The sequence below is a fragment of the Lontra canadensis genome, unplaced genomic scaffold (assembly GCF_010015895.1).
Source record: "Lontra canadensis isolate GAN:19392208 unplaced genomic scaffold, GSC_riverotter_1.0 scaffold75, whole genome shotgun sequence".
Lineage (NCBI taxonomy): Eukaryota > Metazoa > Chordata > Mammalia > Carnivora > Mustelidae > Lontra > Lontra canadensis.
Genome location: NW_022631069.1, coordinates 5032561 through 5045504, shown reverse-complemented (window position 1 = coordinate 5045504; position 12944 = coordinate 5032561). Strand labels below are relative to the sequence as shown.

Below are 12944 nucleotides of genomic sequence, written 5' to 3'. Positions count from 1 at the left end.
ACCTACTGGAGTATAAACGTCTATTTCATGAAGTGATTTTCTTAAAATAATCTTTTCTTCAGCTATAGACACAGTAAAGTAGCCATGTACAATTAAATTTTTAGCTTGCTTCCAATCTGACTTTTTTCCCAGAAAAGCTTCCTCCAACGTTAGTAGCAGTAGCAAGTAAGCAACAGCAGAAGTGTGGTTCTCTATGCAAATGAGACTATTTGTAGTCGTTAGGTCTTTTCAGCAAAACGTTTTGTAGAAGTTTCTTGGGGTGCACACTTTTCTTTAGTGCATACCCAAAGATTGTGTTCTCACAGGTGGATGAGCTTAAGTAGGTTTCCAAAATCCCCAGTACTGTCACTTTTGTGTGGCCTTTTAAAATGTAATTTAAAAAACTCTCTATGATCTAATAAATGTACTACGTTGTTAAAAATTGACAAAGATACCAGTTTGGATTCTAAATTTGGGTTTACCTACCTCAGTTGAAGCATCAAGACCATAAAGAATATGAAAATTTTATTTTTATAAGGAGATTTACACAGAAAAAAACACATTTCTGTTCTGTGGGTTTTATTTTAGTTAGCTTGTTCCTGTTGTGTGCACACAACTAGTAGATGCCTTTCTTTCTTTCTTTCTTTGGCCAGGGATGCTTCTGATATAATATCTGAATTAGGAAGGATTTTGTTTCAGCTTAAGTGGTAAAAACTATAGATCAAAATCCATGAAGAAGAGTTCTCTAGGTGAATAAGAAAAATACAAAAAAATTAGGAAAATATGTAAACTCAAGTTATGAGGTATTTCAGAGATACAGTGCCAGTAAAAATGCTCTTTCCCACTATTTGCAACTGCCAGAGCTCTTGCTTTAGTCTTTCTGTCTGCACACTTGAAGAAACGTGGAAAAGTTTGAGATAAAAGCCCTTTTGCTCATGTGAGGGCTGCTATAGTTCAGAGCAGAGTCAGAAAAAGAAAGTTATAAAGTAATATTTAAATGTATTTATATAAGAACAAAAAATATCCTTAAAAAGTTACTAAAAGGTTTTTTTCTTTTTAAGTCCTAAAAACACTCACTTTTATAGGGCACATGATTGTCTGTGTGACCACTCTTTCCAGAGGGAGTTTTTTGTTTTTAAATACTAGGAAAGTATGACTTATTCAAATTAGATTTTCCATGCTATATTTAGTCTCACAGATATGTTTAGTTCTAAAACTGTGGTTTACTGTGTTCTGGGGAGTATGTATATAAAAAAATCCCAGGAAACCCTTACACCTAACTCAGATGCAGTCAGTGCATCCTACACCATGATCTCTCAAGTCCTGTAGCTTATTGCTTCCGTTAACCAGAAATCCTGAATTCTCTGTATCTAACTTTCTCTGGCTAGAATCTGGGAAAATGACCCATGATCATTTCTTCTAAATAGCCAAGTTTTTAAAGTTTATCAAAATTTGATGATCTTTTTCTGAGAGTCAAATAGATCATTCCTCTGATATAGTAAGAACCAGGAATTTCCAGCAAAACAGATTTCATTATGTACAATGCATACACCAGAAGCTCACAGATCACACATGAATCTCAGTCAACACACACAGCATTCACTCAAGGGGTAAATGAGTAATGAGCCAAACATACATACATGTGCAAATGTACAATTAACAGCATATTATTTTAGATCTTAATGTCCTTTGAATATTAAAAATGAGTCAGGAGACACTTCCGGTGACAGCGTATGGAAGCTCTAGTTTGCAATTTTCATGTAGAAGTAGCTTCATATCACATCTCGTGAGGTTCGTATTGCACAGCAAAGCACCATGCTGAATATCATGCCAAAGATCTGCAACGGGAGGAACCACTTGTTAATGACTTTCAAACAAAAGAAACGGATTTAAAAAAAAGGAAAAGCAAACTGCATGGGTGTCTAATAATTAAAGACTGTAAGTGACATTTTTATATATACTACTTAATTATCGTTGCTGGCTAAAGACTTCCATATTAACATGTGAACTATTAGTTGTTTACACTTAGGTCTAAAGAGTTTCCTGTTGGAAAAGCTCTGAACTTTTGCAACAGTGACCACATATTACAAAGTAGAGCATCTTTTCATTTTTCCTGCTCCATTTTAAGGTACAAATGATGCTTCACTATTTAACTCAATAGTTTGCCCAAAGCATAAACTAAGGTGTTAGAACTATGGTATTACTGATGTCTTCTGCCTCTTGGATAATTCCTTGAAAAGCCAAATACTTGGCAAATCCAATAGCCATTGGTATAGTTTGAATAGAAGGATGTCAAAAGATCTTTCTTGTTCTCAATCATTTCCCCAACAATTTCCTAGACCCCATAGAATGTTATCAGCAGGTGCAATGTTTATAAACTACTGTCAATGTTTGTTTAAAGAAATCTGTACCATAACCCTATGATTCTCTCCTTAATCCATCCTTCATCAGACTAGAATCTATAAATGTTCAATTTAAAAAGCCATGTACTATCTGCTATATGGAAGGGAGAAAGTAGGCTTAATAAAAGCAGCCTGGAGTATGGCTCTAAGCTCCTGGCTGCCAGAACTCAGTACCAGTGTGTGGCAGAGGAGACACTTCAGGACATCTGGCTCACTGATTGCAACGCTTACCCTAAGAAGAAAGGAGTTACAAAAGGATCAGATCTGGGGGTGCGGATTCAAGGTGACCAATAGAGGGCCTTTCCCGCTAGTGTGGTTGTCAGGTGGGATACAACACTTGCTTCATCCTGGTTGTACCCCTAAAGGGATCCCCTCAGAAAGGAACTTTCTTAGCACTGTCCTGCCACTGTCATGAGTACAAGTGACTGTCTCTACGATGCTCACTCTTTGAGATGATGAAATTGTTAGGGGTGTCTCTTTGGTACCTCTATTATGCAGCCCATTTTCAAATCTGCCTCAAAATTGTTCTCAGGAAGCCACAGAATAGCGAGCAGGCTAGCCCCAGAGCAGGTGAGGAGGGCCTGAGAGATGTCCCTTGGGCTGGGAGGCCCTCAGTATAGTATTTCACCTGCTACTCCATCCCGCTGCACTCTAAATACAGAAGAGAGGGAAAGTGCGTGTGTGTCCTGGAAAGCTGCCAATTCCTTGATTTTCCTTGCAATTCCCTTTGCCCCCGCCTTAGCTGATGCCATGAATTCATCTACATACAGAACTAGAGGGGAAGTACTACCTCAGCATCAGCTGTTATTACTCAGCCCTGGACGGTGGAAATCACCACTTTCCTAGTCTGACTCAAATCCTGCTTCCCTCCAGCTTACCTCCACACGGCAACACAGGTCCTTCTATCCCTCGGTGGCTTCCTTCTACCTTAAGGATAGAGCCCAATCCCTCAAAAGGGCACACAAAGACCACAGTTTTGCGGACTCTCACAGCCTCCTCACTGTCCTCTCTTCCCGTGGGCCCCTACCAGTTCTTGCATGCTTGTGTGCTTTGGAGGCCCAGAGCCATCTGCAGGTGCCCGGATGCACTGTGCTTCCCGCTTCTGCATGTTATTCCTTCTGTCGGGGTTCTGGTTTGGGAGGCTCAGATTGTGTACAGAGCCAGCATTCGTTGAGTGCTATCTTCCAGACACTTCAGATGAGTTAATGCCTACAAATACTTTATATGTATTATCCCATTTCATCTTCACAACAATCTTAGGAGGTTGGAAATTAAAATCCTCATTTTACAGATGAGGTAATTGAGGACTAGAGAAACTAAAAAACTTTCCCATGATCCCAGGGCTCGTAAGTAGTGGAGCTAGGAGGTGAACCCAGACCGGGGTGCCAGAGCTTGCACTATTATTCCCTACACTACACTACTTCTGCAAATCATAGGTAAGAGAGATTTACCTGGTGGGCTATTTTAAATTTCTAACAGTAAGAAGAGACCCAGAATTGGAAATCACTTGTCTAGCTTAAGCTTGCTGGTCTTAATGTGGGAAGTTATTGCAATGATAAACTCAAGGTCATAATTAGGCTCAAGTTAAAATTGGTATCATATTTGAGAGAACTGAGTATTGATAATCAAATGCTTTGTTCTTAGAACATGTCCTGTCAACAACCATCTGTCTTTTACGAGAAATCTCTCCTAAGATACTGCCGTATCACACTTGAAGACAAATAAGATGCAAAGGCTTCTTAGAAAGAAAAAAAGGTAAGTTCTGGAACTTTCTCACCGTGAGACCTGCAATCCCAATACCAACAATTCCGATGAGCTGGAGCTTAACACTGATTATGGACTCAATTTCATCAATGCAATTCTGTTTTGGAAAAAAAAAAGTCAGGAATAACAAATGATGGTATCTGTGAGTTACCACTCTGATCCAACCCTTTTCTTCTCTATAGCATTCTGTTAAAGTTAATCTGTGTCAGCTTCTGCTCACATTTAAACCACTTCTCATAGATAGCACCATTCTGATAACCTTAAAGCGAAAGTGTGTATTGGGGAAAAAAATATAATCCTCTTCTTTTGGTGGAATATTCCTATTTAGGCCAACGACTGCTTCAGAACCTAAAACCTGGCTGGAGGAAGCTATTCTAGGACCTGAAGCATTTAAAAATTTGGGGCATCTTCTTGCTTTCGGCATATAAAAATAAGTAAAATATCCCCCAAATAGTAGTCCCTTGCTTTTGTGTTGTCATTAATAACTTAAAAGACTTTCTACATACTTGGTCCAATTTACTATGCAAGGTAGGTATTACCTAGTAAGAGGCTTAAAAGTCTGTACAGGTTCAAATTAAACAAAGGAAAACTGAATGTTAGCAGTTAGAGGACCACTCTTTTCTATGATGGCTGGGCTGCATGTATTTCTATCCTTTCATTTGCCCCATAGAGACTTGTGCAGGGCAGGTTCAAAGAAAAGGGGTTATTGGACAGAGAACAAAGCAGACCATTTGTAATTATAATTAGTTTCTCCAGTTTCTATTTGGAATCCTCTTAAGCACAGAGGTATGCAATTTTGTCTTTAGGCTGCCCAGGTCCTTTTACTTGTCACTGGTCAATTCCCTTTAACACTCACATAAGCTATATGAAACCTTACCACTATTCTTGTGTCTCCTATCATATTGCATTCATTCATCATTCAATCATTCATTCAACAAACTGTTCTTGAGCATCTACATTGCATCAGTCAGTCACTGGAATGATATAGTAGATATGGAGATACATGATTTCTTCTGCCCTTAGGGAGCTCACAGCTTAGAAAAGGATCTAGACCACAAAAAAATAATACATTATAATACATTCTAATAAAAGTTTGAGAACCACTATACTAGATATTGGCTCTCTCACTGGAGAAAATGGGAGTCAACCTATAGCAAATCCTCCAACCTTCTTCTCCTTCACCTATAAACTTACATGCTCCATTCAGGGCCAGGCAGTGTTGAAGGCAGTGAGCATGCAAAGTCAATAAGGGAGCTCTGCTCCTTACTTCCTTCTCTCTCATAAAGTCAAAGAAGTACCCTTCTCTGTTGAAGGTTAACTCTTTTACTAGAGCCAGACCTCATTCCTTCTTATCTCTCAGGAAGCCTGTGCGGTCAGTTATCTTCTTGTCTTCCATACATTCAGCCTCTACTTTTCCACTGACATTTCCACTCATCGTATAATGCCATGCCTGTGTACTTCAGTCTAAAAACAATCCTCTCTAGTGTTGTCCTCCTCTCGCTCTACCCATATCCCCCCCTTGCTTTCACACCAGCTTCTTTTTGTAAGAGAAATATGGTTTATTTTTGCTTACTGTTGAAATTTGGGAAATTCATTAGTTCCTCCTTATCTGTGGTTTTGCTTTTGCAGTTTGCTACCCCTGGTGAACCATGGGTCTGGAAGCAGATGATCCTCCTAACATATTGTTAGGTCATTAGTAGTCCAATGACCTAGTTATCTCATCATTTTATCATCTCACATCATCCCAAGAACAAGGGTGAGTATGGTATGGCAAGATATTTTAAGTGAGAAAGAGACCACATTCATATAACTGTTATTACAATATATTATTATGATTGCTTATTTTATTATTTGTTATTGTTCATGTCTTACTGTGCCTGATTTATAAATTAAACTTTAGGTATTATGTATAGGAGAAAAGACAGTATATATAGGGTTTGGTATTATTCATGTTTCAGCCATCCACAGGGGTCTTGCAACATATCCCCTGCCGATAAGGGGGAACTACTACAGATTATTAAAGAAAAGAAAATAAGACATATTTGTATTCTTACACTAAAGGTAATCACTAACACTGCTGGTGTATTCTTTTTTTTTTTTTAAGATTTTATTTTTCTAAATGTGAAAAATAAGATTTTGTTTTTCTAAATGTGGGGCTTGAACTTACAACCCAGAGATCACAACCCAGAACTCACACCCCAGAGCTCTACCAACAGTGTCAGCCAGCCACCTTTATTGGTGTATTCTTTTTTCTCTTTCCTTTTTTTTTTTTTTTAAAGATTTTATATATTTGAGAGAGAGTGAGAGAGAGCATGAGCAGGGGGGAAGGTGCAGGGGGAGAAGGAGAGAGAAGAGCAGACTCCCCGCTGAGCACGGAGCCCAATGTGGGGCTCATCCCAGGACCTCAAGACCATGACCTGAGCTGAAGTCAGACTCTCTACTGACTGAGTCACCCAGGTGCCCCTGGTATACTTTTTTTTTTTTTTAAGATTTTATTTGCTTATTTGACAGACAGAGATCACAAATAGGCAGAGAGGCAGGCAGAGAGAGAAAGAGAGAGAGGAGGAAGCAGAGAGCCTGATATGGGGCTCAATCCTAGGACCCTGGGATCATGACCCAAGCCGAAGGCAGAGGCTTTAAACCACTGAGCTACCCAGGTGACCCGCCCCTGGTATATTCTTAAACACAAACACACACTTAGTTCATTCTTTAGATCCAACTATGTGCTTTTTAGACTTAAAATTATGACTTCAAAATTACTTTATTTAAAAATTCTTTGAAATACTGGCTTTTAATGATTATAAAATAATTCATCATAAGATAGTACATAATTTAGACAATCCCTTTTTTTTTCATATTAGTGGCCAATTCAGTACTCTATTCTTATGAATAACACTGCAATGATACCACATCTCTGATTTCTTTTCCTTAAAATAAATTGAGGAGTGGAATTTCTGAATCAGAGGGCATGAACATACTTAACTCACTTGTCTTTAAATTTCTTTTAAAATTTTAACTCCAGTTACTTAACATAGTGTTATATTAGTTTCAGGTGTACAATTAACACTTCCATACATCACCCCATCTCGTCACAAGTGACCTCTGAAATGCCCATCACCTGTTGAACCCAGCCCCTCACCCCCCTCTCTGTGGTAATCATCAGTTTGTTCTCTCTAGTGAAGAGTCTGTTTCTTGGTTTGTCTCTCTCTCTCTTATATTTTCACCCTTTTGCTTGTTTCTTAAAGTCCACATGAGTGAAATCATATGGTATTTGTGTTTCTCTGACTTATTTCACTTAGCATTATACTCGCCAGCTCCATCCAGGTCATTTCAAATGGAGAAATTTCATTCTTTTTAGTGGCATAGTAATATTCCATTGTGTGTGTGTCTGTGTGTATACACCGTATCTTCTTTATTCATTCCTCAGTCAAGGGACATTTGGGCTATTTTCATATTTTGGCTATTGTTGATAATGGTACGATAAACATCAGGGTGCATGAATCACTTTGAATTAGTGTTCTTGTTTTCTTTGGGTTAATACCCAGTAGTGCTATTGCTAGATCTTAAGGTAGCTCTATTTCTAACTCTGAGGAGCCTCTATAATATTTTCCACAGCAGCTGCAGCAGTTTGCATTCCCACTGACAGTGCATGAGGATTCCTTTTTCTTTGCATCCTCACCAACACCTGTTCTTTCTTGTGTTGTTTATTTTAGCCATACTGAAAGGTGTGAGGTGATATCTCATTGTAGTTTTGATTTGCATTCCCCTCATGATAAGTGATGTTGAACATTTTTTCATGTGGCTGTTGACCATCTGTATGTCTTCTTTGGATAAATGTCTGTTCATGTCTTTTACCTATTTTTTAATTAGATTATTTGGTTTTTTTTGGGTGTTGAGTTTTGTGAGTTCTTTATATATTTTTGATACTAACCCTTTATCAGATATGTCATTTGCAAATATCTTCTCCCATTCTTTAGGTTGTATTTTAGTGTTGTTGATTGTTTCCTTTGCTGTGCAGCTGATTTTTATTTTGGTGAAGTCCCAATAGTTTATTTTTTATTTTGTTTCCCTTGCCAAAGGAGGCATATCTAGAAAAATGTTGCTATGGCCAATGTCAAAGAAGTTACTGCCTATGTTGTCTTCTAGGATATTTTATGGTTTCGTGTATGACATTTAGGTCTTTAATCCATTTTGAGTTTATTTTTGTGTATGATGTAAGAAAGTGGTTCAGTTTCATTCTTTTGCGTGTTGCTGTCCAGTTTCCCAGCACCATTTCTTGAAGAGACTTTTTCCCATTGGATATTCTTTCCTGTTTTGTTGAAGATTAATGGGCCTTAGGGTTGTGGGTTTATTTCTGGATTTTCTATTCTGTTCCATTGATCTGTGTGTCTGTTTTTGTGCCAGTACCATACTGTCTTGATCACTACAGCTTTGCCCTATAGCTTAAGTCCAGAATTATGACACCTCCAGCTTTGCTTTTCGTTTTCAGGATTGCTTTAGTTATTCAGGGTCTTTTGTGGTTCCATGCAAATTTTCAGATTATTTGTTCTAGTTCTGTGAAAAACTTTTTTGGTATTTTGATAGACTTTCATTAAATGTATAGATTGCATTGCATAGTATAGATGTTTTAATACTATTTGTTCTTCCAATCCATAATCATGGAATATCTTTCCATTTCTTTTATTGTCTTTAATTTTTTTCATCAGTGTTTTATAGTTCTCAGAGTACAGGTCTTTCACCTCTTTGGTTAGGTTTATTCCTAGGTATTTTATTTTGGGTGCAATTACAAATGGGATTGTTTTCTTAATTTCTCTTTCTGCTGCTTCATTATTGGTGTGTAGAAATGCAACAGATTTCTGTGTGCTGATTTTGTATCCTGAGACTATATTGAATTTGTTTATCAGTTCTAGCAGTTTTTTGGTTGGAGACTTTAAAGTTTTTCTATATATAATATCATGTCATCTGCAAGTAATGAGTGTTTTACTTCTTACTGATTTGGATGCCTTTTATTTCTTGCTGTCTGATTGCTGTGGCTAGGACTTCCAGTACTATTTTGAATAAAAGTGGTGAGTGGACATCCTTGTCTTGTTCCTGACCTTAAGGGAAATGTCTGTTATTTCCCCATTGAGTGTGTTAGCTGTGGGTTTTTCATACATGGCCTTTATTATGTTATATTACCTCTAAACCTACTTTGTTGAGGGTTTTTTTCATGAATAGATTTTATGCTTTATCAAATGCTTTCTCTGATTATATGTTTCTTATCCTCTCTCTTATTGATATGATGCAGATTTGTGAATACTGAACTACCCCAGCAACCCGGGAATAAATCCCAGCTGATCATGGTGAGTGATTTTTTAAAATGTACTGTTGGATTTGGTTTACCAGTATTTTTGTCGAGAATATTTACATCCATGTTCATCAGGCATATTGTCCTGAAGTTCTCTTTGTTGATGGTGTTTCATCTGGTTTTGGTATCAGGGTAATGTTGACTTCATAAAATGAATTTGGAAGTTTTCTTTCCTTTTCAATTTTTTTGGAATAATTCAAGAAGAATAGGTATTGCCTCTTTAAATGTTTGGTAGAATTTGCTTGTGAAGCCATCTGGTACTAGATTTTTGTGGGGGTTTTTTGGAGTTTTGAAAGTACTGATTCAATTTCACTGTTAGTATTCAGTCTTTTCACATTTTTAAAAAAAATTTCTTTCTGATTGAGTTGTGAGAGGTTATATGTTTCTAAGAATTTATCCATTTCTTCTAGATGGTCCAATTTGTTGGCATATAGTTTTCCATAATATTCTCTTAAAATTGTTTGTTTTTCTATGGTGTTGGTTGTTATTTCTCCTCCCTCTTTTGTGACTTATTTGAGTCCATTCTCTTTTTTTCTAGATAAGTCTGGCTGAAAGTTTATCAATTTTATTGATTTTTCAAAGCAGCAGCTCTGGTGTCAGTGGTCTGTTCCATTGTTTTGTTGTTGTTGTTAGTTTCTATGTCATTTATTTCTGCTCAATCTTTATTTTTTTACTTTCTTCTGCTGGCTTTAGGCTTTGTTTTCTTCTAGTTCTGTTTGGTGTCTGGTTAGGTGTTTATCTGAGATTCTTCTTGCTTCTTGAGGTAGGTGTGTATTGCTATAAACTTCCCTCTAAGAACTGCTTTTGTTGCATCCCAGAGGCTTTGGACGATTGTGTTTTCATTTTCATTTGTTTCATGTACTTTTTAATTTCTTCTTTTATTTCCCAGTTGACTGATTCATTGTTTATGAATGTTATTTAACCTCCATGTATTTATGGTCTTTCCAGAATTTTTCTTATGATTGATTTCTAGTTTCATAGGATTGTGGTCAGAAATATGCATGGTATGATTTTGATCTTCAGTTTGTTGAGACTTTTTATTGTGGGCTAATATGTGATCTATTCTGGAGAATGTTCCCTGTTGTATTTTAACAAATTTAGGATGGAATGATCTGAATGTATCTGTTAAGTCCAGTTAGTCCAGTGTATCATTCAAAGCCATTATTTCTTGTTCATTTTCTGTTTAGATGAGTTGTCCATTGTTGTAAGTGGGATGTTAAAGTCCCCTCCTATTGTATTCTTATTGATTAGTTCCTTTATGTTTTTTTAAACTGTTTAGGGGTTCCCTTGTTATAAGCATAAATGTTTAACAATTGTTACATCTTCTTGTTGGATTGTCCTCTTTATTATACTATAATGTCCTTCTTCATCTCTTGTTACAGTGTTTGGTTTAAAATCTAGCTTGTCCAATTTAAGTATTTCTACCCCAGCTCTCTTTTGACATCCATTTGTATGCTGGACATTTCCCTGTCCCCTCACTTTCAATCTGCATGTGTCTTTAGGTCTAAAATGAGCCTCTTGCAGGCAGCATACAGATGGGTCTTGTTTTTTTTTTTTTTTTAAAGATTTTATTTATTTGACACAGAGAGATCACAAGTAGACAGAGAGAGAGAGGGAAGCAGGCTCCCCGCTGAGCAGAGAGCCCGATGCAGGACTCGATCCCAGGACCCTGAGATCATGACCCGAGCCGAAGGCAGTGGCCCAACCCACTGAGCCACCCAGGCGCCCCTATGGGTCTTGTTTTTTTAATCCATCTGTCACTCTGTTTTTTGATTGGAGCATTTAGTGTATTTACATTCAAGATAATCATTGATAGATGTGTATTTATTGTCATTTTATTATTTGTTTTGTGGTTCTTTGTGAAGATTTTCTCTGAAACTTTCCTGTCTTTTATGGTTTGCTATTTTTCTTTAGTGATATATTTAGCTTTCTCTTTATTCTTTGCATATTAGTGGTTTTTGATAGATGGTTACCATTAGGTTTGTACAGAACCTCTTCAGCATATAGCAGTCTATATTAAATTGGTGGTTGTTTAAGTTTGAACCGATTGCTTTTTCTTCTCCTCCCATGTTTTTATATGTTATTATTTTATTATATTTTATATCCTTTTTTTGTGTGAGTTGCTGGACTGATTTTTTTACAGAAATATTCATTTTTATTCCTTTTGTATATCCTACCTCTATGGTGTCAATTTTGGTCTCTCTATATCATTCAAAGGCCTGTTAATATCTCTTAAAGAGGTGGTTCAGTGGTCATGAACTCCTGTTTTTGTGAGGTGCCCCCCCCCAACCCCGGGAAACTCCTTATCGCTCTTATTCTAAATGATAAGAGTATTATTTCCTGGATAGAGTGGTCTTGGCTAAAGACTCTTCCGCATTCAGCACTTGGATTGTTTCATGCCATTCTCTTCTGTCTTGGAAGGTTTCTGCTGGAAAATCTCCTGCTAGCCTTATGGGTTTTCTCTTGTACTGACTTCTGTTGTCTTGCTTTAAAATTTTTTTATCACTATATTTTGCCAATTTAGTTACAATAAGTCTTGGTGTGGATCGGTTTTTGTTGATTTGATGGGAGTTGTCTGTGTCTCTTAGATCTGGATACCTGTGCCCCTACCCAGATTGGGGAAGTTTTCTGCTATTATTTCTTCAAATGAATTTTCTGCTCTTTTCTCTCTTCTTCTTCTGGGACTCCTATTAAAGGAGTGGCATGATATTTGAGGGAGTCATTCAATTCCCTGAGTCTATTCTCATTTTGCATAATTATTTTCTCTGTCTTTTATTCAGCTTTCCATTACTGTCCATTACTCTATTTTCTAGGTCACTAATTCATTCCTCTGCTTCTTTCATCCTTGCTGTTCATTCCATCAAGCATGTTTCTCATTTTGTTTATGGAGTCCTTTATCTCTGCTCTATTTTCCCTTATCTTTGTGCTATCACTCAGGTCTTCCACTCTTTTCTCAAGTCCAGTGAGTATCCTTATGATTATTGCTTTAAACATGCCACTAGGCATGTTACTTATATCTGTTTTGCTTTGATCTCCAGATATGGCCTTGTCCTGTTATTTCATTTGAGATAAACTTCTGTCTCCCCATTTTGTCTGCCTCTCTCTGTTTCTCTGTGTTAAGAAAGTCAACTGTGTCTTCTGTTCTTGAAACTGCTCTTTTATAAAAAAGAGCAGGCACTTCAGAAGAGTATCCTATGTATGTTGCTTATGCTGTTATTGTGTCTGAGTCACTTTTCCTTTCCATGCAATCATCTGCATTGACTTTCTGCCTGTTGTGTGTTGTGCTTGCTCTCTGTGGTGTTTGGGACCCAGGGAAGCCAGCTCTGAGTATGCATGCCTGCCAGGGAAATTCAGAGTAGGGTTTAACAGTGTTAGCCAAATTTGCAACAGGCCACTAGTCCTATGCTACACCCCTGAGGCATTGTGGGAATTGGGGGCTATGTGCCAGGGCA

General features: G+C 37.4%; 1 protein-coding gene across 2 annotated transcripts in view; it reads right to left on the bottom strand.

Annotated features, from left to right (window-relative positions):
* Positions 1–567: 567 nt before the first annotated feature.
* The window catches only part of TSPAN2 (tetraspanin 2), a 63094-nt gene continuing 50717 nt past the window's right edge, over positions 568–12944 (bottom strand). Inside the window, exons 7-8 of one of the 2 annotated variants that reach the window (XM_032881364.1) lie at positions 4159–4242; positions 568–1817 (exon numbers count right to left, since the gene is read on the bottom strand). In XM_032881364.1, coding sequence (XP_032737255.1) covers positions 1752–1817; positions 4159–4242 — 150 coding nt within the window. In that variant the 3' untranslated portion in view covers positions 568–1751. The remainder of the gene's footprint in view (positions 1818–4158; positions 4243–12944) is intronic. The other variant, XM_032881365.1, reaches the window with a different exon arrangement.